This window comes from Puma concolor, chromosome B3 (genome assembly GCF_028749965.1).
Source record: "Puma concolor isolate L17-30 chromosome B3, mPumCon1.1.hap2, whole genome shotgun sequence".
Classification (NCBI taxonomy): Eukaryota; Metazoa; Chordata; class Mammalia; order Carnivora; family Felidae; genus Puma; species Puma concolor.
In genome coordinates, this window is record NC_141672.1 from 46,246,140 (window position 1) to 46,266,071 (window position 19,932).

The 19,932-nt window shown below is 38.0% G+C and overlaps 1 protein-coding gene across 2 annotated transcripts in view; it reads left to right on the top strand.

Moving 5' to 3' along the window:
• WDHD1 (WD repeat and HMG-box DNA binding protein 1) overlaps positions 1–7,227 on the top strand; it is a 66,875-nt gene extending 59,648 nt beyond the window's left edge. For both annotated transcript variants that reach the window (XM_025919629.2, XM_086709698.1), the window contains 2 exons: positions 3,788–3,926; positions 6,420–7,227. In XM_025919629.2, the coding sequence (XP_025775414.1) occupies positions 3,788–3,926; positions 6,420–6,620 (340 nt within the window). In that variant the 3' untranslated portion in view covers positions 6,621–7,227. The remainder of the gene's footprint in view (positions 1–3,787; positions 3,927–6,419) is intronic.
• The last annotated feature ends 12,705 nt before the right edge of the window (positions 7,228–19,932 follow it).

Here is a 19,932-nt window from a genome sequence, read left to right on the forward strand (position 1 = left end):
CGGCTCAGGTCATGATCTCACAGTTGGTGGGTTTAAGCCCCGCATCGGGCTCTGTGCTGATAGCTCAGAGCCTGAAGCCTGCTTCAGATTCTTCCCTCTGCCCCTCCCATGCTCATGCTCTATCTCACTCTGTCTCTCAAAATAAACGTAAAAAAAATTTAAAAATAAAATAAAATAAATTGTATTGTGCTTTAAATTGTTTTAAATTAAAATTTAAAACATATATTTTATAATTCTTCTTTTGTTTTAAAATAAATATAGTTAAGTGGGAGAAGCAGTGAAAGGATACAAAAGAAAGTCTGATAAAGAATAAATATCTTCCGGGGCGCCTGGGTGGCGCAGTCGGTTAAGCGTCCGACTTCAGCCAGGTCACGATCTCGCGGTCCGTGAGTTCGAGCCCCGCGTCAGGCTCTGGGCTGATGGCTCAGAGCCTGGAGCCTGTTTCCGATTCTGTGTCTCCCTCTCTCTCTGCCCCTCCCCCGTTCATGCTCTGTCTCTCTCTGTCCCAAAAATAAATAAACGTTGAAAAAAAAAAAAAAAAAAAAGAATAAATATCTTCCATATCCACTCAGTTCCCCTCTTTACAAATAGTCACTACAACAAATTTCTTACATAGCCCTCCAGAATTGTTCTGTAAGTGTTCAAACACTTGTATTTATCTGTTTATTTTAACAGAAATGGTAGCATACACATTGTTCTGTACATTACTATTTTTTCACATAGCAGCTTTTGCAGATCATCTCATATTACTACACAGTTTATTTAATCTTTTTATATCCATTGAATGGATATGCCATAATTTATTCAGTTCTCTACTGGTGGACAGAGGGTGATTGCTGGTCTTTTGCTAGAGTACAAGTAGTACTGCAATGAATTACTTTATATGAATGTCATTTCTCACATATACATATAGCCGTAAGATGGATATCTGTATGATTCAAGTTAATGTGCACTTGTAATTCCAATAGACATTGCCAAATTTTTCTCCATTAATCTTGTATCATTTTCTATACCTCCAGCAATGAGTTCCTATTTGCCTGTATCCTATTTGTTTGCCAGTGCAATATGTTACATTTCGTGATCTCTCTAAATGCTGGATTTATTTAAAATGCATCAGTTAAGGAGTGCCTGGGTGGCTCAGTAGGTTAAGCATCAGACTTTGGCTCAGGTCATGATCTCACCATTCATGGGTTCGAGCCTCGCATTCGGCTCTGTGCTGACAGTTTGGAGCCTGGAGCCTGCCTCAGATTCTGTGTCTCCCTCTCTCTCTGCCCCTCCCATACTCGCACTCTCTCTCTTAAAAATAAACATTTTTAAAAAAACTTTAATGCCTCAGTTAAAAAGAAAAAGTCACCATTTCATTTTTATCATTGAATATCTCCTGTTAACCAGTTTATTTATCTATCTACTTTTTTAAAGAGTCTATTTTTAAGTAATCTCTGCACCCAACGTGGGGCTCGAACTCCTAGCCCCGATATCAAGAGCCATATGCTTTACCGATTGAGCTAGCAGGCATCCTTCATGTTAACCAGTTTAATTTGAGGGGTAGCTTTGGTTTTTATTTTTTCTGTTTTGCCCTGAATTCAAATTAGGTATTAAGCAGTGAAGGTTTTATTTAAGAAGATTCAATTTTTTGTACTTTCAATACAGAAAACTTATTTAATTGGAATGTCATTAAGGAGTTATAACTGTTTAACTAAATATTTTGTCATGAGTATTGATAAACTGAATCAGAAGAGAAATATTCAATTTTGTTTTTCTTTTGAAAAACAGCTGTTTAGGGGCAGGGAGATTGCCTGCTGTTAGCTAGATTTGTGACATTGCTTCAAGTTTGATTAAAATGAATGTTTATTAATTTCAGGAAATTCAAGAAACTTTGTTTACCATTTGTTTTGATTTGTTCTATTATTTTTCTGGAAGTAGAATTATATTAAGATTACTTGAAATTTGTATATTTCCACAAATTAGGCAATGCTAGTAATATTTTTTATAGCTTGTTTTTCTAAAAATTAAAAAATTTAGACAAAAATCCCTCAATTACTCATAAAGATAATTTTTTAAATCTTTTTTATTAAAATTAAGATTCTACATTTAGTGGGCTCTGCATCAGAGATGGAATGTTACAACCTGTGGTCTTGTTTCCATTTAAAATTTTATCATAGGGGTGCCTGGGTGGCTCAGTCGGTTGAGTGTCCGACTTCAGCTCAGGTCATTATCTCGCTGCTCATGGGTTCGAGCCCTGCCTGGGACTGTGTGCTGACAGCTCAGAGCTTGGAGCCTGTTTCAGATTCTGTGTCTCCCTCTCTCTGCACCTCCCCTGCTCGCACTCTGTCACTCTCAAAAATAAACCTTATAAATAAATAAATGTTTAAAAATAAGTAAAATAAAATTTTATCATAAACATTTTCCTCTGGTATTTTTGCCACTAATTTTTGCTGTATATTTAAATTTGTTATTCAAGATCCATTTGGTTACAGTGTAGTAAGGGCCAGTACAGCTGCTGTGTGAAGTATGGGGACTCTGCAGTCAAACTGCCAAGGTATTAAATCCCAGGTCTGCCTTTGGCTATCTGTGTGACCTAGAGTAAGTTATTTCACATTTCTTTTCTTTTCTTTTTTTAATTTGTTTAATATTTATTCATTTTTGAGAGAGAGAGAGATGGAGCCCAAGCGGGGGTGGGCAGAGAGAGAGGGAGACAAAATCCAAAGCAGGCTCCAGGCTCTGAGCTGTCAGCACAGAGCCTAACACGGGGCTCAAACCCACGAACCGTGAAATCATGACCTGAGCTGAAGTCAGACACTTAACCAACTGAGCCACCCAGGCGCCCCTAAGTTATCTCACATTTCTGAGCCTTGATTTCCTCCTCTATGGAATAGAGATAGTAATTGCACCTACCCTCACAGGGTTATGATAGATGAAATGAGGTAATACACACAAAGTATTTAGAACAATACCTAGCAGATAGTAAGTGCTCAGTAAATATTAAATGTTTGCATTAAATCTTCACTTGTGACCTAAAGATAATTTGTGTCAAAAGCAAAGTCTAGGGGCATCTGAGTGGCTCAGTCAGTTAGGCATCTGACTTTGGCTCAGGTCATGATCTCATGGTTTGTGAGTTGAGCCCCACACTGGGCTCGTGCTGACAGCTCAGAGCCTGGAGCCTGCTTTGGATTTTGTGACTCCCCCACTCTCTGCCCCTCCTCCACTCAGGGTCTGTCTCTGTCTCTCAAAAATAAATAAACATAAAAAAAAAGTCAAGTCTAATGAAATTGATAAGTATGCTGTGTGTATGCTTTACATAATAATTATATGAGAAAGGACATACACGCCCAGGTCATCTGTGAGAACAATGGTGAGGGGATGGGATAGGAGCTTGAGAAAAGTAAAAATTAAAGATAGCTGGTTTTGGAAATGGAGAAAGAACCCACCAAGGATTGGAAGAATTTTACTGGGCCAGAGGGGCTGAGTGAAACTGGAGACCTTGAGCCTGTCAGCATTCCAAAAAGGAGCTGAAAGTGCAGAGTTCATGGTTGCTCCACTTGGAAAATACATATGTGAGTAAACCCTTTGAATTGATCTTACAAGGGGTTTTTCAGTTCATTATTTCCATGGTCTTCAAGCAGTTTTAGGTAATATGTAGTATGAATATTAACAAGTGTAATTAATTGTGTCTTTCTTAGTATATATAGGTATGCAAAGACTAATGGTTAATTACTAACCTGAAAAATCATAAAGCACTTTAAACTGTGTCTTAAGTATGAAATTTTTTCAATAATTGCTATTTTAGGCCAAAGACTGGGTTCCAGATGTGGCTGGAAGAAAACAGAAGTAATATTTTGTCTGACAATCCTGACTTTTCAGATGAAGCAGACATAATAAAAGAAGGAATGATTCGATTTAGAGTACTGTCACCTGAAGAAAGGAAGGTAAGAATAATTTTGCTGAGATTGAGATCTTAGTAAATTCCCAGGGGTTTTGTTTTTGTTTTTATTTTTTTCAAATTTGTTTATTTATTTTGAGAAAGAGAGAGAAGAGCACAAGCAGGGAACGGCAGAGAGAGAATCCCAAGGAGGCCCAGCACTGTCAGCGCAAAGCCTGACGTGGACCTGAACTCATGAACCCATGAGATCATGATCTGAGCCAAAACCGAAAGTTGGTCACTTAACCGACTAAGTCACCCAGGTGCCCCCTAGGTCTTAAAAATTCTTATAGAAAATGCCTTTTTCTGTTCTGGAAATTGCATATATTCTGGTAAACTCTTGGTGGAGAGGAAATTAAATAACTGAAATGTTAGTTCTAAACATATGGATGTGTAATAGTTATTAGTGCTAATGGTTAAATTTGGGGCATATGTACTGTTTATATCTGTATAAGTTCCTGCATGTTGTAAGTTAGGAGGATACCCCAAGAAAAAGTACATTACTTACAAATCAAAAGCAAATAAAATTAAGAAGTAAAAATGAAATTAAATGTACATGTTTGGACTACTACCTTAGGGTACTTGGGATTCTCTCTCTCTGCCCCTTCCCTGCTTGCACTCACTCTCTTTACCTCTCTCTCAAAATAAATAAATAAACTTAAAAAATTTCTTTAAAAAGCAGAATTTTTTAAAATGCTATTTACTTCCACATTGAATATAAAATGAGAATACTGGGGTACCTGGTTGGCTCAGTCGATAGAGCATGTGACTCTTAACCTCAGGGTTGTGAGTTCAAGGCCCACATTGAGCATAGAGCTTACTTTAAAAAACAAAAACAAAGTCAAAGTGAGAGTACTGCTTTTCGGGCAGTGGAAGACCTGGTGTTCTGTTCTAGCCTTTCATGTGGAAATTAGGACAGGTGGCTGGTACCTTATTGCCCCTTGTATAAATTTCTGCCTTATGAGGGAGGGCTAGGAGCAGTTTTCTGTTGCAAGGGGAAGGAATGTGTGTGGTATATCAATTAAATCCTCAGATATCATTTCCCCAGGGATGCAGTATGCGGCATGGGCATGCAGTATTCACCTGGTGAAATAGATACTTGCCTTGATAAACTGAATTTTAAGAATAGAGCTGATAAACTGAATTTTAAGAATAGAGCTATTACAAAATGAGGAAGCTAGAAACTGGTCCAACCACCTCAAGCCTATTTAGAATCTCATTGGCAACTTTGTATTTCTCATTTTTTGTAAGACTTTATAAAAGGATAATAAAGAATTAGATAAATGGTATCTAAATGATCTTATGCAGTAAAAAATGTGATTGTGTTTTTGAATACTTGAAAATGTAATCAGTATTTTTAAGTTAAACCTTAATCCAGTCTGTTAATGTGAGAAATTCTACAGCTCCAAAGGGTCTCTTTTCTATAGTAAATAAATGGAAAGGAAATAAAGTGAAAGGAGGAGGAACTATTACATATTAAAATAGATTTAAGTGACTCAGTCAGTTGAGCGTCCAATATTTATCTTGGCTCAGGTCATGATCCCAGGGTTGTGAGATCGAGCCCTGCATTGGGATTGAGATTCCGTGTCTCTCCCTCTGCCCCTCTCCCCACCTCATGCACACGCTCTTGCTCTCTCTCTAATTAAAAAAAAAAAAAAAAAAAGATTTAGGAGACAGATGGAAATGACTGAACTTTTTAAGGTTCTTGTGCTTATTGAATAAAGCCAGCCCCAAAAGAGTATCTGAAATGTCATTCCTGAAGTGACAGAGTGATAGGGATGAAGAACAGAGAACTAATTACCAGGAGTTAGGGCCTGGATGAGAAATGTAGTTTGGAGGAACAACATGAGGGATCCTTGTGGTGATGGTACTGTTTTGTATCTTGAATGTGGAGCCTACATGGGAATTAAATATGCATACACACATACACACAAATGAGTAGAAGTAAAAATGGGAGGATTGTATTGATGTCAGTACTCTGGTTGTGATATATTAGCTTTGGAAGATGCTATGATTGGGGGAAACTGGGAAAAGAGTACACGAGATCCTTCTGTATTATTTCCTACAACTGCATATGAAAAATCTCAAAATAAAAAGTTTCATTTTTAAAAAAAGTACCTGCAGTTATATATTTTGCACTTAATATGGTTAAATATAAGCAGAGTTTAGGTTGAAATATTACAGAGGTAGACATAAATTTTTTAACCTGCTCTGCAATTAATAAGACATTTGTTAACAATGAGAATCCTTAATGATTAGCTTAACAATTCAAGTACTAATTATGCTTTTTTTTAATTAAAAAAAAATTTTTTTAATGTTTATTTTTGAGAGAGAGACAGAGCATGAGGTGGTGGAGACTGAGCCACCCAGATGCCCCTGCTTTTTTTTTTTTAATGCTGCTTTTTATATACAGGATTGTTACCTAAAAAAGTGAGGAAATCATTTCCTTCCTAGTTCTTTGTTATTGCCTAAAAATCTTTTCTCCCATATTTCTACAAAGGCATGGGCTACCAAGGCCAAAGGAGGTACTACAAGTGATGGAGCTGAAGCAAAGAAGCGAAAACGTGTGATTGATGAAAGTCATGAAACTGAAAACCAGAAAGAAAAAGCAAAGGAGAATCTCAATTTGCCAAAAAAGCAAAAACCTTTAGATCTTTCTACCAATCAGAAACTATCAGCTTTTGCATTTAAGCAGGAATAGACAGAGTTAAGGAAATGACCTTAGGGAAGTAATAGATTTTTTACTCATCATTGATGAATCTGGACTTAAAAAAATGTTATCTTTAGAAAATTCGTTATATATTTTTAAAAGAGTTTAATGACAACTTTTTGTCTTTATTAAGGTAATATAGTAACAGGGAGTGTGTAAAAACTTTCATGCCTACAGATTGCTCTGCCCCCAAATAGAAGGCCATTCAGAAGCATTATGATTGTAGGCACTGACTTGAAGCCACTGGCATGTCACAGTGGAAGCCAGTTTGATTTTGTTTCTTACCTTCAAAATCATCAAAGCCAAGGTCTTAAAACCTCTGAACATTGAAGTACCTTCAAGGGGTTTCCTCATTTGGTTTGTGTCATACACTGGGAAGTACTACAGAAATCCTCTTCCAGGTGTGTTACCGTAGACTGTTTCTCTATGTCTATATTGGACTGGGGACCATGTTTTTTAATATGGGCCCTCAACATGTAAATAATTTTGTAGGTGTGATTTTTTTCATTTGTTTGTTTTGGAAATTTCTTCATGTATGGCTTTCAGTTGTCTTTGTATAGCCTGGTTTTTAAAAAAATAAGACTTTCACATTTCCAAATTTAGTTTGCTGTGGTCTTTTTTTTTTTAATGTTTATTATTTTTGAGAGAGAGACAGAGTGTGAGCAAGGGAGGGAGGGCAGAGAGAGATATAGGGAGGCACAGAATCTGAAATAGGCTCCTGGCTCTCTGCTGTCAGCGCAGAGCCTGATGCGGGGCTTGAACTCACAAACCGTGAGACCATGACCTGAGCCGAAGTCAGAGCCTTAACCTACTGAGCCACCCAGGCACCCCATAGTTTGCTGTGGTCTTATCATTTTTCCATGAAATGAAAATGTTTCTAGAAAACATAGTTTACATTTATTACCATAATTTCTACCATCACCCCCATCCTGCTACACATCATAACACACAGAAGAGAAGATGGAGGACAGTTTTGAAAGTTTTTCATCCCGGGGCATAATGTGCCCCTGGTAAGATCCTCTGATTATCAACATCAGCAGTATTTTCCTGAGCAAGTCTTCGAAGCCTTGATATGAGAGTAAAGAGGGAAAGTGTTTAATAACTCCTTTTATTTTGAACAAATAAGATTTAAATATTTCATACGTTTTTTATTATTATTCTAGGCAGAGCTTAATGCAAATGCAGCCACTTAATGAGGGCAGAATACAGGGGTGGGCTTGGCAGAGTCAGGGGCAGGTTGTAGTAAAATAAAATCAGGTGGCTCAGGATGAGAATGGTTTTATATGTTGGAAGGAATATAATAGGTTGAAAATTTAGGTATGTAGAAGCCAAAGATACTCCTTATCTCACAATGACCAAGGTTAGGAAGGAATACATTTCTGATGTTTTAATTAGTGGCTGGTATAGAGAGATATTATAGCACAATGGTTAGGAGCACAGATTTCAAAGCCAAACTACTTGGGTCTGAAGACCCACTATGGTATGTACCAGCTGAATGAACCTTGGGCAAATTTCTAGCCTTTGACCACTCATCTGTAAAATGGTTTTAATAATTTTACTTCATAGCATTGTTAATGAGAATTAAATGAGATAAAAGCACTTAATTCCTGGTACATAGTAATGTTTTCTATAAATGTCAGCTATTTTTTTTTTTAATGTTTATTTATTATAGAGAAACACAGAGCAAGAGCATGGGAGGGGCAGAGAGAGGGGGAGACACAGAATCTGAATCAGGCTCCAGGCTCCTGTCAGCACAGAGCCCGACGCGGGGCTCGAACTCACAAATCGTGATATCATGACCTGAGCCAAAGTTGGACGCCCAACCGACTGAGCCACCCAGGCGCCCCAAATGTCAGCCATTCTTAATCATGCTATTGACTATTTCATCTTGCTTTATCTTTGGGTTTCATTGTGAATACTGTATGAATTTTTATTTCAAGATCCTGAAGTAAAAGTTTATTTATAATGCTTTGGAAAGGGTGTTATATTGTAGATCTATAGGAACCTGATAATACCACGGATTTGCAAAAAGTGTTTTTAGTCCCCTAGTTTTATTTGGTTGAAGGAGCATTTTTGTATATGCCATAGCAAGCACAGGAACATTTTTGTATTGACTTGGTTTAACTTGTAAATCAGAACTTTGAAACCAAGACCTTATCCTTATTCCTTTGCTGTATATGATTAAACCCTAAAAAAAAAAAAAAAAAAAACAAAACTGCTTTTCCAGAGAATTAGTGCTTAATGGTGGGAAAGTGGAAACAGAAATAAATGAATATATTAGCCACCATCATGGTGTCAGTAATATTGCCTATTCTGAGCTTTTTCTGTGCTGTTGAATATTGCCATTTGCTTAATTTCATTCACTGGTAGTAAAGACTTTTCAAAAAGGAGGTAATTTTAATACTTCACAGTCATCCAAAGGGCATCATCTGATTATTCCAGAGAGCAAGTTAGTGAGCACTGAGTTAGGCCTGCCAACTCCAGGGGCTGTGGTACTCTACAGCCTCTCCGGTCAGTGCAGCAGCCTGTGGTGAGCCACTAGCATTAACATGGAACAGATCCCTGGAGACAAAAGGATGAGATCCATCCATGTAGAAAGTATCTTCATCAGTGACTGGTTGTCTTATGGGCCTTTGTTGTCCTCCAACTGCTTTATTATAGAAGTATATAATTTTCTCCCATTTTTATTTTGGAAAATTTCAAGTAGTATAGTGAACATACATACACCCTTTATCTAGATCGACTTATTGTTGACATTTTGCTATACATGCTTTATAAATAGTGTTTTTCTCAAGTCATTTGAAATATGCATCATGACATTTTACCCCTCAGTACCTCAACATGTGTCCCCTAAAAAGAGACATACTTCTACATAACCACAATATCATTATTATGCCACAGAAATTTAAGAGAAGAATATTATTGCCTAACATGCATTTCGTATTAAAATTTCCCCCAGGGGCGCCTGGGTGGCTTGGTCGGTTAAGCGTCCGACTTCGGCTCAGGTCATGATCTCACGGTACGTGAGTTCAAGCCCCGCGTCGGGGCTGTTTCAGAGCCTGGAGCCTGTTTCAGATTCTGTGTCTCCCTCTCTTTCTGCCCCTCCCCTGTTCATGCTCTGTCTCTCTCTGTCTCAAAAATAAATAAACGTTTAAAAAAAATAATAAAAGAAATAAATAAAATTTCCCCCAAAGTACCATTTAGCCTCCCCCGCCCCAATCTAGGATCAATCAAGAAACCTACATTAAAAAATAAAATAGTCCTGCATCACATTTAATTAGAAATAATACTTTTTTAGTTGAAGTACAGCTGACACAGTGTTATATTAGTTTCAGGTGTATAACATAGCAATTATACATATGTACACATTACTATAAAAGTACATATTAAATACAGGAAGAATGAGGAAAAACATCATCCCCAATCCTAATACCCAGAGATAACCCCTTAACATTTTGATATATGTCATTAGGCTTTTTTCTGTGCATGTGCTTTTCTTTCACATAGATCCCAAGAAGTGTTTAAAAAAAAAAAAAAGAAAAAAACTTAAGCCTAAAATTTTAAGTGTGGCCTTTTGCTGGAATGGACTAATGGTTGATACCAATTTCTCCCTTCTCTGGGACTGTATCATAAGAGGCAAAAAGTGATGGAATTGAAAATAAACATAATGGAATCAGCCAAAAGTTGGTTCTTTGAAAGACGCAAGTTAGAAAAATACTTGGCAAGATTAATCATGATGAAAAGCACAGATAAGTGATACTAGGAATGAAGAGGAATTTATTAACTACAGATGGTACAGATTTTTCATAGGCCTATCACAATCAGTTTTATTTGTCAATTGGCTTAGCCACAGTTGCCAGTTATTCAATGAAACACTAACCTATGTTAGTATATTAGTATAACCTATGAAAGTATATTATAGATTATATTAAATTCCATAATCTGGTGACTTGAAGTAAGATGATCCAAGATAATATGGGCGGGCTTGATTCAATCATTTGAAAGACTAAAAAGCAGAACTGAGGCTTTCCTGAGGGAGAAGTTATACCTGTAGACAGCAGTTTCAGCTCAAGCCAGATTTCTTGCCTGCCCTTCTTGGAGGTCTACCCTGTGGATCTGGGGTTTCACACTTTGTCTTCCAGCCTCCACAATGTGTGTATGAATTCCTTGCAATAAATCTTTTAATTTCTCCTGCTGCTTCTATTTCTCTGGTTGAACACTGACTAATTCAAGACTACTCTAAGTAAGTTTATGACAATAAATTGGAAAATTTTGATGAAATGAATACCTACAAAAGCGGAGCTTATTAAAACTGACTCAAGACATCAAAAGTCTAAAATACTTAGGAATAAATTTAACAAATAAGTGCAAAACTTATACTCTAACCTACAAAACATTGTTGAAAGACATAAGAGAAGACCTAAGTAAATGCAAAGACCTCCTGTGTTTATGGGCCAAAAGATTTAACATTGCATTATTAAAATAGCAATACTCCCAAAATGATCTAGAGATTCAATGCTTTCCTTATCAAAATTCCAGCTGGCTTTTTTTGCAGAAAATGACCAGCTGATCCTAAAATTCATATGGAAATTCAAGGAGCCCAAAATAGCCAAAATAATTTTGGAAAAAAAAAAAAAAAAAAAAAAAGAGGATTCACACTTCACAATTTCAAAACAATACAAAGCTACAACATGGCATAAGAATAGACCTATAGATCAATGCAATGGAATTGAGGGTCTAGAAAATAAACTCTCACATTTATAGTCAATTGATTTTTTACAAGATTGCCAGGACAATTCAATGGGAAAAGGATAGTCTTTTCCATAAATGATGCTAGGACAATTGGATGAAATTGAAAAGAATGAAATTGAACCCCTATTTCACACTGTATAAAAAAATTAATTCCAGGGGCACCTGGGTGGCTCAGTCAGTTGAGTGTCTAACTTCAGCTTGGGTCATGACCCTGTGGTTTGTGGGTTCAGGCCCTGTGTCAGGCTCTCTGTCAGCTCGAAGCCCAGTCCAGATACTCTGTCCCCCTTTCTCTGTCCTCTCTCGCTTGCTTTCTCTCTTAAAGATAAATAACCATTAAAAAGAATTAATTCCAGGGCACCTGAGTGGCTCAACTGGTTAAGCATCCAACTCTGGTTTTCAGCCCAGGTCATGATCTCATGGTTGTGAGATCGAGCCCCACATCAGGCTGAGCATGGAACTTGCTTGGGATTCTCTCTCTCCCCCTCTCTCTGCCCCTCCCTGCCTCTCAAAATAAATAAACTTAAAACAAATTTAATTCCAAATGGATCAAGACCTAAATGTAAGAGCTAAAAATTATAAAATTCTTAGAAGGAAACAAGTGTAAATCTTTGTGACCTTGGATTAAACAATGATTTCTTAGATATAAACCAGGAACACAAGCAACAACAGAAATATGTGGGCGGGGGGGGGGGTGAAATGGGTGATGGGGATTAAGCAGTGCACTTGTGATGAGCAGTGGATGATGTGTGGAAGTGTTGAATCACTATATTGTACACCTGAAACTAATATAACACTGTATGTTAACTAACTGGAATTTGAATATAAGGAAACAAGCAAACAAAAATAGACGAAGGCAACATCATCAAAATTAAAAACTGCTTCAAAAACACTTATCAAGAACATGAAAAAAGCCACAGAATGGGAATTTTTTTTTGCAAATCATATCTGCTAAGCGACTTGCATCTACAATACATAAACAACTCTGGGATGTCTCAGTGACTTGGTTAAGCGTCTGACTTCTGCTCAGGTCATGATCTTCCAGTTCGTGGGTTCAAGCCCTGCGTCGGCTCTATGCTGACAGCTCAGAGCCTGGAACCTGCTTTAGACTCTGTTTCTCCCTTTCTCTCTGCCCCTCCCCAGTTCATGTGCGCCCTCTCTCTCTCAAATAAGCATTTAAAAAAATGAGAATATGTAAACAACTCTTAAAACTCAATAATTAAAGGACAACCCAATTTAAAAATGGTCAAAGGACTCGAACAGACATTTCTCTAAAGACAGTACACAAATGGCCTATAACACATGAAAAGGTGCTCAATATCTTTTGCCATCAGGAAAATGAAAAAACTACAGAGAGATATCTCTTCACCCCCAACTAAGATGGCTATAATGAAAAAGATGTACAATAACAAGTGTTGGTGAGGAGGATGTGGGGAAATTGGAACCCTCAGATAGTGGAACATAGGAACATATAATGGTAGTTTGGCAGTTCAGTCAGCTGAGTGTTTGACTCTTGATTTAGGCTCAGGTCATGATCCCAGTGTTGTGGGATCAAGCCCCATGTCAGGCTCTGTGCTGAGCTTGGAGTCTGCTTGGGATTCTCTCTCTCTCTGCTCCACTCCTGCTCGCTCACTCTCTCTCAAATTATATTTTAAAAAATTTTTTTAATGTTTGTTTATTTCTGAGAGAGAGACAGAGTGCGAGCAGGGGAGGGGCAGAGAGAGGGAGACAGAGAATCCAAGCAGGTTCCAGGCTCTGAGTTGTCAGCACAGAGCACAACACAGGGCTTGAACCCACAAACCGTGAGATCATGACCTGAGCCAAAGCCGGACACTTAACAGACTGAGCCACCCACACGCCCCTCTCTCTCTAAAACTATAAACAAACAAACAAACAAACATAGAGTTATGACCCAGCATTTCCACAACTAGGTATAAGTCCCAAGAGTAATGAAAACATATGTCCACACAAAAACTTGTACATAAATGCTCAGAGCACTATTACTTACAACAGCCAAAAAGTAAAAACATCTCAAATGTCCATCAAGTGATGCATGGACAAACCAAAGGTGGTATATCCATACAATGAAAATTTTGGCAATAAAAAAAATGGAGTACTGCTACATGTTGCAACATGGATGAAACATGAAAATATTATAAGAAGCCAGTCACAAAAGACCATATACTATATGATTCCATTTATATGAAATGTGCAGAATAGGCACTTTCTCTCTATGGAGAGAAAGTGTTTGGGTGGTTGCCTAGGGTTGGGGACTAAGAGGAAAGGGTAAGTGGCTGCTAATGGTTGCAGGGTTTCTTTTTGGAGTGATGAAAATGTTCTGGAATTGGATAGTGGCAGTGTTTGTAAAACTCTGATTTACTAGAAACCACTGAATTGTATGCTTTTAAGTGGGTGACTGTATGGCATGTCTCTATGAAGTTGTTATTTTAAAAAAACTGATTTGAAGAAAAGAATATCTGAATAGTCTGTAACCAATTTTAGAAATTTAGGCTGTATTTGGGGTGCCTGGGTGACTCAGTTGGTTTAGCATCCAAGTCTTGATTTCAGCTCAGGTCATGATCTCACCATTTGTGGGTTCAAGACCCATGTCAGGCTCTGTGCTGACAGTGTGGAACCTGCTTGGGATTCTCTCTCTCTCTCTCTCTCTCTCTCTCTCTCTCTCTGCCCTTCCCCTGCTTGCACATGCTTTCTCTCTCTCTCTCAAAATATTTAAAAATTCTTCTTATAAAGAAACTACCAGGCTAGATGAATTTAGAAACAAGTTCTATCGACAGTCAAGCAAAAATTCCAATCTTATAGAAATTATTGAATATAGCAGCTGTCATAATCTTAATATCAAAATCTGACAAAGTTAGTTCTAGAAGGCAAATCATAAACCAAATCTCACTGATGAACATGGATGAAAACTCCTAAAAATTTTAGTAGGCCGGATCCCATAGTGTATAAAAAAAAGATACAATTTAGTTATCCTATTGACTTAATCCTAAGAATATAGCATTGATTTAACATTAGAAAGTTAGTTAAAGCTGATTAAAGGGCAAAAATTGCATAAAAGCATGTATCTTATTTACAGGGATTTGTGCCATTCTGGTTTTTTCTATCACTTTACGGAGTTAACTCTGTATGTCAGTGAACCACGTCACCCAAAGGCTCATAAACACAATAAAGTATTTTGATGAGGAGGATAATAAAATAAGTATAGAGTTAAACTACTAGAAAATTCATTAAGAAAGGAATAATGCTATTGTTCTTTTAATTATAAATTGTATTTCATTTAACAGATCTCTGTTTTCTGTTTTCTCCTGGTATATTTCTGTGTTGGAATTCATGTGTTTCTACTGTAACTGCATACTTGTTAGTCTCACTAAGAGACCCAGGTTTTCGAGGGCAGGAACCATGTTGGTAGATGGTTAGCATAGTCGACACAGTGCAAGCATTGGAGCCTGATAGGTTTAGGGTTTCTGTCCTGCCTCTACTTCCTCTACTGGAGCTACATGGCTCTGGGAACCACTTAACCTCTCTGACTTTCTTTTCCCTCTGGTCCTTGTAATAAAAATAACAGTAATTTTCTACTCAGACCTCCTTAGTTTCAGAAAACCTGCACAGGCCAGATCCCCAGAACAGACACCTACCCCATACCACTTGCCTGCACTTCCCCAGGCCACAGCTGCACTTGAGATGCACAACTGCCCCCAATATTCAGGGACCCAGTCTCTCTCCCAGAAACATGGAATTTGGACACAGAAGCAGAATCAGTTAACCCGAGGAAGTGAGCTTCATAGGCACGTAGAAGTGAGTGCCATAACCACAGCAGAGGGAAACTAAGGTTGTGGGGAAGCAGAGAAATGAGTGGGCAGAAGACGCCCATCTAGTGAAAGTGGAAAAGTTGGGGGAAGATGTTAAAACAAACAGAAAAATTGCCATGTCCACATTATCTCAGCTGCTTTTGTGGCTCTGATAACAAAAACCCTAGAGAAAGAAGGATGAAGAGCTGGCACTTTAATTTTTAAAGAAGAGTGTGAAGCAGATTAATGGCAAATAAAAAGTTTTGTCTAGGGTTGGAACCTGCCCCCACCCCCAAGAGTGTTCCTTGATGAAGACAGCTGGATTGGAATTGATATAAATGGTTTTTCTAAAGAGGGAGGAGTATCAGTGTGGTTCAATGAGATAGAGACTCTTCATGACATCATTTCTCCCTCAAATTAAACACTATATCAGCTGATTAAAAAATAGTTACTGGGTGTATCTAGAATATATATGTAAAGAACTCTTAAACTCAGCATTAAAAATAAAACATACAGTCCAATCAGAAAATGAGCAAAAGACATAAATGCACTTCATGAAAAGATGTGCATGAAGTGCACATGAAAACACATGAAAAGATATGCAATATCATTAGCCATTAGAGAAATTCAAATTAAGACTACAACGAGATACACTACACACGTATCAGAGCAGCTAAAATGTACAATATTGACAATACCAAATGTAGGTGAGGATGCAGAGAAACGGGCTCACTCATATTGCTGTGGGAATGTAAAATGGTACCACCACTCTAGAAAATAATTTGGCAATTTCTTTCAAAACTAAAATGAACTTACTATATGACCAGCAATTGCCCTCTTAGGCACTTTACCCAGAGAAATGAAAATTTACTTCACACGGGAACTTGTACATCTCTGTTCATAGCAGCTTTATTCTTAATAGCCTCACACTAGAAACCACCCAAATGTCCCTCAATGGCTAACTGGTAAAACAAACTATGGTACGTTCATCCCATGGTACACAATTCAGCAACAAAAAGGAATCAAATATTGATACATACAACAGTTTGTATTAATCTCAAAGAAATCATGCTAAGAAAAGCCAGCCTGAAAGGATATTTTGTTTCCATTGCACTATATGATTGCACTTATATAATATTCATAAAATAATATACAGTTGGAGAACCGATGAGTGGTTGCTAGAGTTAAAGATGGGGAGGAGAGGGATATGGCTATACAGGAGTGACAAGAGCAAGTCCTGTGGTGATGGTACAGTTGAGTATCTTGATCACGGGGGTGGTTTCACAAGGCTTTACATGTGTTAAAGTTGCATTGAGTTATACACACACACACATACACAAATAAATCTGTACTGGTAAAATCTGAATAAATTGCATGAATTGTTCCAATGTCAACTTCTTGGTTTTGATACTCTACTATAGTTGTTTAAGGAGTTAACATTGGAGGAAGCTGGGGGGAAATAGCTGACGATATCCTACGATTGACAATGACATTTGTAGCTAATGGGAAAAAATTTATATTCCTGACTCCCAATAGGGTTGTAAGCCCTTCAAAACCAGGCCTGTTCTGTGTATCTTCAGAGCCTGGCACAGTGCCTCTCCTAAACAGTATGTTTTCCTCATTGACACTGATAAAGGATTCTGAGCCCACAACTGGGTAATCTGAGTAATCTTTGTCAATATACCAAGAACAATATTTATTACCATTTTATTTTTATTTATTTTTTTAATGTTTATTTTTGAAAGAGAGAAAGAGAGAGAGAGAGACAGTGTGAGTGGGGGAAGGGCAGAGAGAGAGGGAGACAGAGTCCAAAGCAGACTCCAGGCTCCAGGCTGTCAGCACAGAGCCCAACGCGGGGCTCGAACCCATATACCACAAGATCATGACCTGAGCCGAAGCCAGACACTCAACCGGCTGAGCCACCCAGGTGCCCCTATTACCATTTTAAAGTCATCTTATGATTAATTTGTAGAAATATACAAGGATAGTAAGAAAAAAAAACTTTATTAGAAAAGTTAACAAGAATTTATACATAACAGGGGCACCTGGGTGGCTCAGTCAGTTAAGCGTCCTACTTCAGCTCAGGTCATGATCTCGCAGTTCTTGGGTTCAAGTCCTGCATTGGGCTCTGTGCTGACAGCTCAGAGCCTGGAGTCTGCTTCAGATTCTATGACTCCCTCTCTCTCTGCTGCTTCTCCACTCACACTCTGTCTCTGCTGTCAAAAAATAAGTGAACGTTAAAAAAATTTTTTTTAATTGAAAAAAAAAGAATTTATACACAACAAACCACTCAAATACTGGTATACAAACAATAAGAGAGATATAAAGAATACTATCATACATCCTTTTAGCAAAACGAGATAGTCCAGGTTCTTGTCACAAAATATTGTATAATAATAACATGCTTCTTGTCGAATTAATGATTAACTGGATGAAAATACCATATTTCCTTCTCTGTCCTTAGAAATATATAGGTCATTTATTGATTTTTGAGTTTGGGAAAATTCATCTGAAACATCATCATCTGAAAACTCATCTGAGATTTCATTTATCTGATCAATTCCACCATCATTAGAGTCTAGAGTGCTGCTATCTGTGTCTTTGCATTTATCTTCTGATTCATCTAATAATTTTGAAACATTTCCCCTTGTCAATTCCTTTTCCTTTGCTACTATGGATGGAAAATGAAAAATTCTGAAATCTCAACTTGTTCTGTGAAATGTTAAAGCAAACTATAAAATGGTTCCTCCAGTCTTCTTTTATTCCTTCTTGAAAACTGATCCAATACTTTGGGCAATGCAGTAAGAAAACCGAAGGATAGGGGCACCTGGGTGGCTCAGTGGCTTAGTTGTCCAACACATGATCTTGGCTCAGGTCACGATCTCACAGTTTGTGAGATCAAGCCCTCAGACGGGCTCTGTACTGACAGCGCATGTTTGGGATTCTCTCTCTCTCTCTCTCTCTCTCTCTCTCTGCTCCTCCCCCATTTGTGGCGCACGCACACACATTCTCACAAATAAATAAACATTAAAAAAAAAAAAGAAAACTGAAGGATAACATTACAATGGCATCAGCCTTTTAGGTGAATCTATCATTTTTCCATTTTCTTAAAATTTAATTGCTTTTTAAAATATAGTGAGGGGGCGCCTGGGTGGCTCAGTGGGTTAAGTGTCCAATTCTTGATTCAGCTCAGGTCGTGATCTCACGGTTCATGGGTTCGAGCCCTGCATCTGGCTCTGTGCTGGCAATGCAGAGCCTGCTTGGGATTCTCTGTCTTCCTCTCTCTCTGCCCCTCTCCTGCTTATGCATGGGCTCTCTCTCTCTCTCTCTCTCTCTCTCTCTCTCTCAAAATAAATAAACTTCTAAAAAAATATAGCTAAGAAAAATTGAAGAGTATGAGAAAGAATTCCCTAAATGATGAAATGGCAAAACATAAAGAAAAATCAGGTCCATAAGATCCCCTAACGTAACTTAAATTTACAAAAGTGTCAGTGAACCCATATGGTAATCACCAAAACAGAATGAGTTTTATTCTGTTTCTTTTTAAATTAAATTTCTCTTTGTTCTTTGGAAGACCCCTAAGAAAGAATTAAAGTCATGGAATATTACTTCTTACAAATAGAACTGCACTAAAAAGAAAATAAAAATTAATACAAGGTCCAACTGAGCCTGATGGCATCCCACAGGTTAATGATGAATTGTCGCTAATGTGTTTGGGATAGCAGAGACAGACACTGTTGATCGCCCACCTAACAGTCATCCCCCTCTTTTTACTTAGCTTAATGGAACCCTCATTTTGTTTTGTAATGGCAACAGGGTAACTGATACAAGCCATTCTTCTTTACTGGTCACTGGGTAGTTGGTCTGAGGGTGTTCTGGCCGATGAAATAAGAAGAAATCTGAGGTGGGGGAGAGGGGCGTGTTCCTAGAAAGCTTTCCTTGCTGACAAAGAACAAGTCCTCCCTTTTCCTGCTGTGTTTGAACACATTAATGTTTGGAGCTACAGCGGCCATCTGTATCAGGGTGGAGACACTAACAACATGCTAAGAATGACTAAGGAGAAAGTTGGGAAGAGCCCAAGTCATTGATGACATAGTGAGTCCCTGAGCCATGCCTACAGTGCCATCTCCAGACTTGCGGTTAAGTGAAACAATAAGTGTCTGCACTGTGTAACCCCGTGGTTCTCAACCTTGGCTGTACATGAGACTCACCCTCAATGCCTAGGTCACATCCCAGACCAATGAGATCAGACCTTGCCTGGTGGAAGCCAGGTTTCCCAGGCAATTCCAATGTGCAGCCAATTTTGAAAGACACTACTTCAAGCTACTTTAGTAGGGTATTCAGTTTCTGGCAGGAAAAAAAAAATCTACGTGGTACAGTTTCTGATTGAAAACATCTATTTTCAGCCAGATAAAACTCAGATCCCCAAAATGGTGAAAAGATCAGAACCAGTTTGTTTTCTCATCAGCTTTGGTTCATCCATCTGTGAAACATTCATAACATTGCAGTTAATTTCCACAAATACTTGGATGACGGGCTGGGACAAATGTACAGTCGCAGTAGTGATGCTAAAAATAAAAATACATCCAGAACAACAAAGAAACATGGTTTTGCATGTCTCTGCTAAGCTGTTCCATTCCCTTTGTTTTTATTGTAATTTCTGGCAGAATGGTGGCCACCAGTCTTACAGGCAGCAGAGTCTCTCAGTTTTCCAGGTGTAAAGTAATCAACCAGAGGGCATCAGGAGA